This window comes from Balaenoptera musculus, chromosome 3 (genome assembly GCF_009873245.2).
Source record: "Balaenoptera musculus isolate JJ_BM4_2016_0621 chromosome 3, mBalMus1.pri.v3, whole genome shotgun sequence".
Lineage (NCBI taxonomy): Eukaryota > Metazoa > Chordata > Mammalia > Artiodactyla > Balaenopteridae > Balaenoptera > Balaenoptera musculus.
In genome coordinates, this window is record NC_045787.1 from 19,300,825 (window position 1) to 19,314,188 (window position 13,364).

General features: G+C 31.9%; 1 protein-coding gene across 3 annotated transcripts in view; it reads right to left on the reverse strand.

Annotated features, from left to right (window-relative positions):
* Positions 1–10,433, reverse strand: part of LOC118892753 (cadherin-10) — a 120,088-nt gene extending 109,655 nt beyond the window's left edge. For all 3 annotated transcript variants that reach the window (XM_036847655.1, XM_036847653.1, XM_036847654.1), the window contains exon 1: positions 10,203–10,433. In XM_036847655.1, coding sequence (XP_036703550.1) covers positions 10,203–10,433 — 231 coding nt within the window. The remainder of the gene's footprint in view (positions 1–10,202) is intronic.
* Between the last annotated feature and the right edge of the window lie 2,931 nt (positions 10,434–13,364).

Genomic DNA, 13,364 nt, shown 5'->3' on the forward strand with positions numbered 1-13,364 from the left:
CATTGTACTGCTTAAATAAGAATATAATTGCTTCTGGTGAAGCAACACATAATATTGATAAAATAAGAATATTACTATTAATAATGGCAATGAGGGGTAATGATGGTTAGTATATACTCTGGAGTCATAATTTCTGGGCTAGAATCCCATCTCTACAAGTTACTTGATTGGTGCCCTTAGACACCTAATTTAGACAAGAAGGACATATTTTCCTTACTTGTAAATACGAAACAATAAAAAACGGTTGTTGGACTATTAAGTAATAATAAATAAAATACTTTTTAGAGGATCATTATCAGGATATGTCACGATGTTTCAGAATATTTTATATTATTTTTCATTTAATTCTCACATTAAAAAAAAAAAACTATATGTGATAGTTTTTACACTGTTATCTTGCTTCCAGAAGTATGTTAAATATTAGTAGTGAGCAAAGTGGTTTTTTTAAAACTTATTTCACTCCTGTTGGTAATTTAAGTGGGAATACTCTCTTTGTTTAGTAATTATGTATGATTCTGGCTGTCAGCTTAATAGACAAATTTTTAATTTTAATTTTTACCAAGAGTGAGCTCACCTGTTGCACACATTCACATCCTCTCTTTCTGTCCATATAATAACGTCCCATCTCCAGCTCTTCATCATTTCAAACTCTCTCTTACTCCTACTTATTTTACCTTATTGGTAACATGCCTATGAGAAACTGATGTATTGCTTCTTTCTGTGCTAAACCAAAGCCATCTGACTCCCATTTACGTCAGATTATTGCAATGGCTCTCTCCTTGGTCCACACTGATCTCTAAATTGCTACAACTTTCTTCTTGATGACTTTGCAACACTCAACAGGATTAGTCATCAATTCTTTGGAATTTTGTTCTCCTTTGACCTCTATAACAAACCAAGTCTTGCCTCTCTGCCCCGCCCCCGCCCCTTTCTACTTCTTCTTGGATGTTCTCTATCTCTGCCTTTATGTTATTTGACTTACAATCATAGGTCATGTCCTTGACCTTTGCTTTATCTCTTTATTGTCTCCCTTTGGAAGCTCAGCTCTTAGGAATGCATGTATTCAGCTAGTTCATGATTCACAACTCTATCCCTCTGCTCCACTGGACTCAGGATAACCCAACACATGCAAACTAGATTTGGTGCTAAGCTTTTGATGCTGGTTTGTATATACTGACAGAATTGGTATCAAGGAAAATTGAAAAATTCAGTGGTCTTGGAGTTTTGGGGGGTATTTGGAAGACACAACACTCAACTGAGGAGTTCACTAACGGAATTTAAGCTAAACATCAGCCAAAACAGGAAATGTTCCTTTAGATAAAAGGCTATAATAGTACACATTCTTACAGCTCAATTTCCTACTTGGTAAAACAATTTTAATCCTGGGCTGAGATTTAAGACCTTCATGTAAAATTCTAAATTTAATAGTTTTATGTAATCTATAAATGCTTAAAGTATAGTTTTAAAATGAGGTTAGTGAAAGAATTTTACTAAAGAGAGAGTCTGAAATTTGCATAAAGTGCTTTTCGTCTTGTTGATTAGAGTTCTAAGGAGAGAACCAAAGGTTTGTATATTATATCCCAACAAAATCACTGTTCCCTTCTCTAAACTTAGTCCATCTTCCTGGCAACTTTTATGTTTTCTTTATTTTAACTTTTATTTACAATTACCAGGAGCCATGGAATGCAGTTACCCATTAGCAACACAATAATAATACCACCACCAACAATATTAATAATGATAATAATAAAAAATTAAGATTAAATAATATTCTTTGATAAAACAAAAGTAGAAATTTAACTATATTATGTGAATATTTAAGAATTCACTTCAGAAAATTTATTAAAGTGCTCCCTCCTTTTCTATTCATGCTTTCATAAGAAGCAACTGAGAATTTGAGTATTTGAACATACTCTAAGTATGAGACATTGATGAGCAAACATAATAACATACACCTACTTTCATTTTCTTTACTGAAAAGAACATTATTCTTTAGTACAAAGGGGACAAAATTTAATTGAATATATAATTGTATATTGTCTCCAAGAAAGAAAATAAGAGGGCTTTGGTAGAAATTCATAATACCATAATAATAATTTCCCATGCTTCATGGTCATTACACACTCACCTGTTACTGATAAATTATATTAAGATATTTTTTGCAGAGAAAATTTTTATGACATTTCAATACATTTTTCATCTACAGAGATTTCTCTCGAGCTTTAGCTAAAAGTCTGGCTCAATTTTCACATAATCTTCATTCAGAGATGATTGTATTTCTTAAAAGTTCTATATTTGAAAAACGATGGGTTAAATTGCAGATTTAGTATTTTTTAACTTTAATATTTTTAAATAATAGGTAAAGTTTTTAAAAGCTTATTCATCACAGAAAAATTCATTGAGGTTTTTTTTATTATTAGTCTATTATTATCATCAAAGTCCTTTCATCTACTTCCAACTATTACTACTCTATGTGAATTAATTGGCTTAAAACCACAGAAATAATACTTTTTAGAAAATAAATTCATAATTATCTCATCTAAAACATAACCCAATAAAAATACATTCAAGGGACATAACATAGAGAGGTAGATTTTAAAAGATGCTGTGTGACAAACTGAAGAAGCAGGAAAAAGAGATGAAGAAGCTTCTGTGTGGAGGGGGTTATAAAATGGTGAGTACAAGAGAGGGATGTACAAAAATAAGACTATGATGGGAAAGAAAAGATGGAAACACAGCAACTCTGGGTTACTAATTCAAGAGTAAAAAATGAGTGGAAGGGTGGATTTCCCACAAATCACTAGAGTACAGTAAGGGCAGTGAGTGTGGTAAATGTGTTTAGGTGGTGCGGGTATACTGTTGTTTCATGAAGGTTATACAGTGATAACACGTTATGTAAATAACTTCATGGAAGAGTTTAGTAAACATGTTATCACTACTACCAGTAAGAACTTTTAAGTAAAAGAATGATTGTAGTTATTTATATATGAGTATCACATACTTAATTCCATTTATCTTTTTAAAAAGAGTTCAATATTTGACACTTTGCTTGAAAATGCTAACAGGAAGTCTATTTCCCATTAGTTTAAACTGGAAAAAATAGAATGCTTACACATTAAACCCAAATTCAAAACTAATTTCCTAAAAAAGTAACTAAAACATAGTAAAATCTCTATATATGAATAACATGCTATAATGTTAGTATAGAAAACGCTTAAACCAGTGTTACTTGATCACTTACAGGTTAACATGAATTAACAAGACTTCCCAAAGGGCTTACAAAATCTTAGATGCACATTCTTTTTTACAGCCTCTTAGTTTCAAAACATCTATGGGTGGTTCTGATGTTCTACCAAGCGTATCTGGAATGCAACTTAAGATCTTCCTGAATACTGCTTTGTTAAAATGTTACAGTGAGCTTTGAGGAGGTGAGCATATTTTTCCAATATAACATCTGGCTGAAGCATTGAGAGATACAGACATTGTATGCATTCTGAGAGTTAAAAACCAAGAGGTGGTCTGCCTGGAAAACATTATCAGGGTTCTGCAGGACATGCCTCTATTTAAAAATGCTTTAATTACCTCTTGCTTGAGGATTAGTATAAAAAGTCTTTATAAATTCTAATTTAGGATCATCTTTTTTTTTGTTGTGGTCTTTACCTGTCAGGGAAATAATGTCTATATTCACCCCAAAAGTCCAAATGTCTCCTCATCAGGAAGGTCTTTATTAATCATTTAATATAAAGGACTTTCTGTTGATGTCTATCAAATCATCCTGATTTATTTTCTTTTAGGACATTTTCTAACTAAAATCACTCACTGTATTAATTTGTTTTGTGCTCAATCCTTTTATGGTGAGCATTAATAGGGTTCAAATAGAAAATAACTATATACCAAGCCCTCTCCTACTCCCATCTCACCACTAAAGCAGGCCTATATGTTTGTGTGTGTGTGTGTTTTATGTAGAGTCTCTTCATCATGTTTGTATTAAAAAAAAGTCACCTGGAAACTTTTAGTCTCAACAACATTACAGTTTTTAAAAGGTCCCAGAGAGTGTTCCCAGCTCTCTAAACTCTAACAAAACATAAACTTCATCCATGAGTTCACTTGAGATTTCCTTCCCCTGTAGGAAAACTGCAGTGGGGAGGTCAGGACAGCTTCTTCTATCTTAGTTCCAACTACTCCTTCCCCTGTTGCAACCAGGTTTGACTTGATTGTACCCATATTATTAAGAGCAAAACGCATACAGTCTAATATAGTGGGCACAGTTGGTATTGCCAGACTTTGTGAATGTTTAAAGTCAAGTTATTCTCTCATGAATAATGTTTTTTCAGTTTCTGGAAGATATCTCTTCTAGAACTTTCCAAGAATCACTTCATTATAAAGCATTGCGCATTAAAAAACTCTTCCAAATAAATAAATAAATAAATAAATAAATAAATAAGAATTTGACTCTCCAGTTTCAACATTTAATAACACACAGATTCGCGTAATACGAATCCCCAAACTATTTTATTTCCACCTATTTACAAGTACTGCAGAAATGAAATGTGGCAATATTTGGCACTTACTGTTTTGTTCGAGGCTTTTGGGGTCTGTGCTGTGTCTGAGACAAAAAGAGTCCCATAACTTCCTGTTATCCTTACTTATTATTCTCTCCTTCTCTTAAAGGCAGACATTTTGTGAGTAGAGAAATTATATTTTCACCACAGTACTTAATATCAGAGTAGTACCTGAGTAGTAACACGTCTTCTAGATATTTGTTGACAGAATGAATAAATAATTCATTCATAGTGGGTGTGTGCAGCTCACAAGTCTACAGAGAAGAATGACCAAGAGACTGGAGCCAAATATTTGCTTTAAGGATTAGACAGAATATGAATAGGAAAGCAGGTCTTGAGAGAAATCCAAGTTAGGGAAAGCAAATTCTTACAGCAACTCTGAAGGGAAGAAACATGATGATAATTGAGAGCATACTCAGAAACAAGAACTCAGAAAGAAGTAAAATAAAGACTGAGCTGTTTAGGAAATGTAAAAGGCTCTGGCAAACTAAGGAAGTTGAGGACAGGGCTTCTCAGTCTCAGCACTACTGACATTTAGGACTGGAGGTCTGCCCTATACATTGCAGGATTTTTAGCAGCATCCCTGGTCCCTGCCAACTTGAGGCCAGTAGCAACCCCCTCTACCTAGTTGTGAAAACAAATAATGTCTCCATATATAGATGAATTTCCCCTGGATGGCAAAATAACCCCCAGTTAGAATCATTAATTTAGGGTATTTTGAACTCTTCATGCTCATTAAGGGGCCATGAGGGCAAATAAGACAGAACTAAAGGTATAGAGTTGAGATAGACCAGAAAAATATATGGCTCATTCTATCATTTTCAATCATGGAACAGGGTAGAGTCAGAAAATGAAATATTTAATAGTGAATTGAAAAGTCGAGTGACCAGCAAGATACTTGTGCAAATAAAAGCAGTTGGTTCCAAAGAGAAAAACCTGTTAGGGACAGGGAGAAAGTTTCTATTGGCTACTCAGGAAGGGGGATGAAGGTTCATATTGGGTTATAAACTATGGGAGGACAAAGCCATGGTAGACTATGGGGAACCGTGTATCCCTTGGTAGAGGTGAGCTTAAGTAATCATCTAAGGACAGAAGAACTATAAATACCTATAGTATTCTTAATCTGCTAAAATAGAGAGCACCATTATTGCTCTAGCTCTTTGAAGCCATCAATTCTTCAGGAAAAGGGATATGAAATTAAGAAATAATTAAACGTGGTTTCTGTTTTTCAAGAATGCTAAACAACTGAGAACCCAACAAGACTTACAGACAACAATATCATATGATATCGATTATACCTGGAATCTAAAACATGATACAAATTAACTTATGTACAAAACAGAAATAGACTCACAGACATTGAAAAAAAAACTTATGGTTACCAAAGGGGAAAGGAGGAGGGGAGGGATAAATTAGGAGTTAGGGATTAACATATACTCACTACTATATATAAAATAGATAACCAACAAGGACCTACTGTATAGCACAGGGAATTATACTCAATATTTTGTAATAACCTATAAAGGAAAAGAATCCGAAAAAGAATATATATATGTATTATATATATGTATAACTGAATCACTTTGTTGTATACCTGAAACTAACACAACATTATACATCAACTATACTTCAATTTTAAAAAAAAGAACCTATCATTGGGAACAAAAAAAAAGAATCTATGTGTCAAATGTATTCTGCATTTAGAGAAGGATGATATCAGTGAGGTACTATAAGGTCTGAATGGCCTGGAGGCCCCAAGAATCTCTTTCATGTCTCCAGATGGTACATTTTTTCATTATACCAAGAAGATATAGACAGTTGCCCTGATTATTTATTAAAATTATTATTATGTTTTTACTTCCTGGAGTGAATTATTTTACTATGCTGACTCAGAATCAGGTTTATCATTGTTCAATTACGTTATTAATTTTTTGGTGTTTTTTCTTAATCTCTGGTTTTGATTAAAAATCTATTTTTAACATGTTTTGCTCCACTTGAGAATAATTATTATATAAAGTGCAAAGTTTGTACAGTAAATAAAATTAGTAATTCACTTAGAACTGTATGTTTGTTATGGCTAAAAGTAAATTCAAGAATATCTAGTTTATTGTCATTATTTATTTGAATATTTGGAAGCCTAAAATTTTGAAATTATCTAGGCAACTGAATCAGGCAATGGGAACCTGTGATAAGAAGCTACATGTAAAAGGACATTAATAAAAATAGCTTATAATCACAATGTTTCTCAAATCTTAAATTGGTAAATTTAAAGATGTTTATAAAAGGTTGAGATATGAAAGTAACATAGGGCAAAAGTAGATACTTGAAGTTCACGTTTTAAACCTCTTGCTTTGGAAGGTAAAGAAAGGTTAGCAGGCATTGTCCTATATAGGAAATTTCTTAAAGGTCAATATTCTGATTATCTCACTGAAAAAAAAAAAAAGAACTTACACCAAATATATTTTGGTTTAGAATACATTTGATTGAATGATTTAGAGGAAGATATTTTTTTGCTCATTGAGAGATGAACAAAGAAATGCTTTGAGTTCACTGCTGGTTAGCTAGTTTCTTCATAATAGCCATGGCAGTGACAATTCAGCCACTAGCTTTCTTTTTTTTTTAATATATAAATGGGTTTTTAAATGCTCAAACACTTCACATTTATAATGTAATCATATAAAAATTATATATATAAGTACATTAAATATATATATATATATATATATATATATATATATATATAAAATGACTGACATGATCATACTATAGATGAGAAAATGAAGGCCAAGAGAAGTTAATTGATTTAACCACTGAAAGCAAAAACAGTGGCAGAAGCAAGTTTACATATAGGTATTCTGATTGGCAGTTATATGCTTTTCCTAAGCTTTCCTCTGCTTTAATCCAATGAGAAGTAAGGGGATTTTCCCTTTGCTTCAACCCCTTAAGCAGTAATGGGTTTTTATCTAAGAAATTATATGCCATCCATTCTTTGTAGGATTTATTGGCTAATTGTTTGGTATTTTAAAAATTTTTCCCCTCTTCATGCATGTGCTTTTCAGTCTTGTCCTCACTCAACCAGTGTAATTCTCTCCATTGTTCCTACTCTGAGCTCCCATCATGTTTTCCACAACAATGGAGAGTTTATCATTGTCTTCCCATACATCTAGTAATTAGGACATGTATTACTCCTCCCTGTGAACTAACCTAGAGACATTGAATCTCTTAGCATCAATATCACATGCCTACTTTAAATGAAGTAAAAACTGAAAGTAGAATTTCTGAAAGGATGAATATGTAATAAATTTATTATAAGTAATGTTGGAAAGAATATCCAGGGAATTTAAAATTTTTTATACTTCATGAAGAAAATATACCTTAGGCCTCAATTATATTCATTAAAGTGCATGTTTATAAAAATATTCTGTATCTCATAATTGCCTTTTCGCATATACAAATCTAAATGTTTAAAAAAATCTATATGTTTACTTCTAAAATAAGATCTTTAATTGTATAAGTAATTAATGCAAATACTTAATAAAAAGTAACACACATATGTACTACAGACAAGGGAAATTTAAAAATAACTATTTCACAGGTCATGACATGAATAAATGATAGAAATACAAAATTGACTTGAAATATAAGCGAAAAAACAGATGCTTTGGGTATTAGAAGTAAACTCAGAGCTACAGCATCTAATATATGTCTGTTGATTTGGTAGTTCAGGACATACTTATAGAAGAAACTGGTGAACACATTCCATAAATTCCTTATGTCTCTCCTCATTAAAGAGTTTTCTGGCTTGCTTTTATAGAGCAGAGTAAGGAAGAATAAAATTTGAGTTGCATATCAAGATGCATGTATCTTAAGTATTTACCAGCTTTAATAGCCCACAGTAATTTAAACTCTACATTAGTTTTCTCTACCAAAGAGCTAAGTGGTACCAGATGACTCTGGGAATTCAGTTCAATACAACTCAGGATAATTCAGCCAACTAAATATTAAACTCCACTCTAAGAGCTAGAAACAAAGAGAGATACAAAGTAAAGTTCTTGATTTCAAGTTATTGATATTCTTTGGGGAAAGAACAAATGAAAGTACATAGAAGTACCTTGATTATCACAAGAGAGTACATAATGGAATGATAATTCAATTTACCAACATTTACTAAATCCTCATTAAGGACCAGGTGAAGGAAAATCTATGCAAATAAACAAATAACCGCTATGTCCAGGAAGAGCCAAATGAAACTATTTATAGTTTCTATGGCTCGGATTTCAGTTATTATATTTTCATGTGGTTGGTTTCATAAACTGAAAGTTGCCTATTGCAGCAACCATAAAATTTACCTTAACCCTCTGATCTCAGGAATTGTATCAGATGACCCTGTGATAAGGCCACTACTGCATGCTTTCTGGTAAAATTGCTTAGGTTGCTGGGTTTTTTTCTTCTCCTTACAGTCAATATGACATTTAACCTTTAATGCCATCTTTCTCATACTGCCAGACATATTTTAAAAAAACTGAAATAACTGGAACATGAAAACACATATCAAAGTGTTTTAAAAATCAATGAACATGTATTTTCTCAAAAATAGTTCTTCTTAGAAGACGAAAACTCTAAAAGCCCAGTTTTAATTATGTGAAAGAAGCTATTAAAGTTGAGGTTGATGAAAAAGTCGCCAACACAATCATGGATCTATCATAATTTTGTACTGTTGATATGTGATATATGAACATGTGATTATATCTGTTTTCCTTTTGTGTGTTTAACTTTCTTTCTTTGATATAGTTTCATAAACTGTCCATAAAAATAACACTATTAAAATGATTTTTTTCTTTAAGATATTACCTAATTTCGATTAGATTCGGATAGTGCCAAGAAAGAAAACTGGAAATTAATACAATCTAGTGTATAAAAGTATCCATTGTAACTTTTATGTCGTATTTGTCCCTCCAGTCTTAACCAAAGCTCATTTTCCTCACTATCTTTTATAACTGAATAGCATGAAATCTCCTCATGTCATCATATCCCGACAAGTAAACTACTTTTTCCTGCTTGTCTTCACATTTATTCTTCCCTTATTTAAATGTACCCATGGTAGGACTTTAGAAAAATAAGTAATGATCATATCTGGAATAAGTTTTCTTATAAGTAAGCATTTTTTTGGCCTTAGGTCATATTTTTAATGACTTTTGTTTTCTCATTCTGTAGAATATTAAACAACTTTTAAATATATCTTTTCTTCCTCACTGAAGTCAACGGCAATGTGAAATATATATATGTATATATATATGTATTATATACATGCATTGTTATTTTAAATACTGGATTGCCAGATAGTTTTCTCATGATCATTGATTTCTAACTACAAATTCTGGAATTGCAATTTTTAGTACCTCTTTAATACATGAGGTAGTAGGCAGAATTAATTCTAGTAAATGAATTCATACATTTATAATGCTATATTCATTACATAGTTTTTCAAATTATAATTTGTATTCCATAAACAAAAACTGCTTTAGGGATATTTAGAGAATCAAATTTGTAAGAATGGCAATCTTGATAACCTTCAAATTTTCTTTATGAGACATATGAAAAACTGGAATGTAAATATTTGCCATTTCAGCACAGACTTACCTTGCCTACGTATTGATAATCAGATCCTGTATATTCCTCCAGTAAGAAAAACTGATTCCACATCCAACCACGCTTTTGACGGTGCAGAATTTTGCCATCACTTCTAGGTACGCGTGCACCTAAAATTCTTTTCTGGGGCACAGAAGTCCTTCTGAACATTATCTCTGGAGAACAGAAATGTGGCAGGCATACCCAGAGTAGAAACAGTAGCAAAAATTGATATATTGTCATAGTTCACTTCTTGACAATTCCCAACGTGGATGAAGAAAAAGCAGTCCTATATTATTGGGTTGAATTTTACTGTGTTTCAACTGGTTTCCAGCATTTCATCAATGTTTTGGACATGTTTCCAAAAGCTTCAAACAAATAAACAAATAAAAAAAAGTCAGTTGACAACATTATGAATGTTACCTGTCACTTTAAATTTAACATGACAAATATTAATTAATAATAGTAACCAAAATATTTGCTTCCCCTCTTTTACATAAAATAATTATTAGTTTGGAAACACTACTTACCTAGTAACATGTCTACAATTTAAGAAAAGATAATTGTAAATAATTTCTTTCAAACAAATTCTAAAGAAAGGACATATTTAGCTTTTATTTCTTTTTTTCTTTTGGCACTTTACCAGTTTTCAGGAATCATAACCCCTATATAGAGTGGAGCTGTAGTTAATTTTGCACGTGAACATTTCCAGAGTAACTTAACATAATTAAAATTTTGAAAATAAAATAGTGATTTTAATGAACTACAGGAACTATGCATCTGTCATGCAGTGTAATGATATTTAAATGATTTTTAAACAGCAGCACAGTTTCTTCAAATTTAATCCAGCTCAAAGGTAAAAGTAAAGCCAAAAACAAAACCAAAAAAAACTTAGTGTCTTCAGCTGAAGACCTCTCCTCTCTCCCCTCTTAGGTCGGTCTGTGGAACACCTAGAGCTTCATAGAGTAGGAAAAAAAATCACTACTACAGTAAATCAACATATGACATAATTTACACTATTATGTAGAAGGATTTAATCATGTTGTCAGCTATACCTTTGATACATTTGCACAATGTGTCCACTTCTGACCACCTCCCTGCCCCTGTGCTGATCTAGAACTCCGTGATGCCCCAGGCTCCTCACTGCTCTCCACCTGCAATTATTTTTTCTCAACAATGTATCCGAGGTAATCCCACTAAAATGTAAATCAGATCATGTCACTTCTCTGCACAAAACACTCTGATGCCTTCTTACCTCACTTTGATTAAACCTAGCCTCTCACAAATACCTACAATTCTGTATTCCATTTCATGACAGCTGGTCACTTCTCTGACTTCATGTTATACTTCAATCCCCCAGGCCACTCCCCAAAATTGACTCCTTTCCAGCCAGTGTCCTTCTTGCTTCAGCCTGCAACACACTTCATATGCTCCTCTCTTCAACCAGGACCTCTTTACTTCTTCCCTCCACCTGGAAGGCTTTTCAGTGTAGTTATCCACATAGGTAGATCCCCTGTTTCCTTCGGTTCTTTCTTGAAAACTCCCCTAATTTGTATATCCCAATACACTACATGTGTTTTATTTATTTACTGTGCACATATTCTGTCTCCCTACCATCATCCCATGAAAGAAGGGAAGTTTGCTCTTTTCTTTGCTACTGTTTTCACAGTGTCTATAACAGAACCTTGCACATAGTAGATGCTCATTAAACAGTTTGATTGAATGAATGAATTGTAAATTGATTCAAACATCTGAGTATCATTACCTCCTCTATGTAGTTAAACTCAAACATTTATGCATGAAAATAGTATTTTTAAATCATAATTACTTTTATTTTATTCTTTATTTATATTATTGTTAGAATATTTTTATTTTAAAAATTTCTTTGTATTTTTTTTGTTTTGTTTTCTGTTTGTTAGCTATGAATTTTATTTCAGGATATGATAAAATACTATAAAAAAGTGGTTGGAGGACCAAAAGGATTGAGTTTCATTTCTCAAATATGACAATGTGTTCTAAGTACTCCAGCATTTATATTTATGCTTTCATTTACAAAGATTTCTAAGCAATCTGTTTACTTTTTTGTGTGCTTGTTTTATTATTAGGACGATTTAAAGGTTAATGCAAACATGCTTTAGAAATAAGATTAATGGCGAAGCAGTATTTCCCCAGAGTGTACTAAATGACAGTGGAGCTCTCCACAGCACATGAAGCATTCAACATGACAGATGTAACCTGTATTAAAATATGTCATGTAAAATGCTGTACTTGGAGTATAGAAATTATCTGATGCATAAAATGGTTTTACATCACAAGGCACTGACTTTACAGAAACTCAAATTGATTGGATTCTAAGTAATAGGAACATTTACTAAAATGATATATGACTTTTAAAATGTATCAGGACATGCTAGACAGTATTCTCCAGAAAAATATACTGTTCCTAAAAGTTAAAAGAGAGTTTGCATAATTGAGGGTTTCTGCCAAAAGTTTTAAAACTTATTGAAGCAACATTCTCATTTCAATTCTCTTTTTTCAATTTAGAAATATTTGCAAGCAATTATTTGCTATATTGGTGATCATTTTCAATACAATTACAACCTTACCTATAACTTTAGAAGCTTAAGTAGCAATATTTTTAGGAAGGAGTAGGTGGAGATTGCATCTGTAAAAGTTGTTAGTAAATAATTGGAGCATCACAAAAATATGGAATCATTTTTCTTCATTATTGTTCTAGTTTCTGTTATTTCATAATAAATTTTCTGAAGAGTCTATCGTTAAATGCATTTTAATACTGATTTAAGATAATTAAAATGTTTAAAATATATTTTACATAAAAATTATTTGATAAAACCATTTCAAACAATGACAAGATTAAATTAAAATAAGAAATTTAATCTTGATTAATTAGATTTTTGAATTTATTTAATAGATTGGGCTTTTTGTCTCGTGTCTAAAAATCTCTACCTAACTCAAGGTCAAAAACATTTCCTCTGTTTTCTTTTAAAAGTTTTATAGTTTTAGTTCTTACAACGTAGGTCTATGGTCCAATTTGAATCAAGATTTGTATATGGTGCAAGATATGAATTGAAGTTCTATGTTTTACTTATGAATATTCAATTGCTCTAGCACCATTTGTTGAAAACTCATCCTTTCTCCACTGAATTGCCTTTG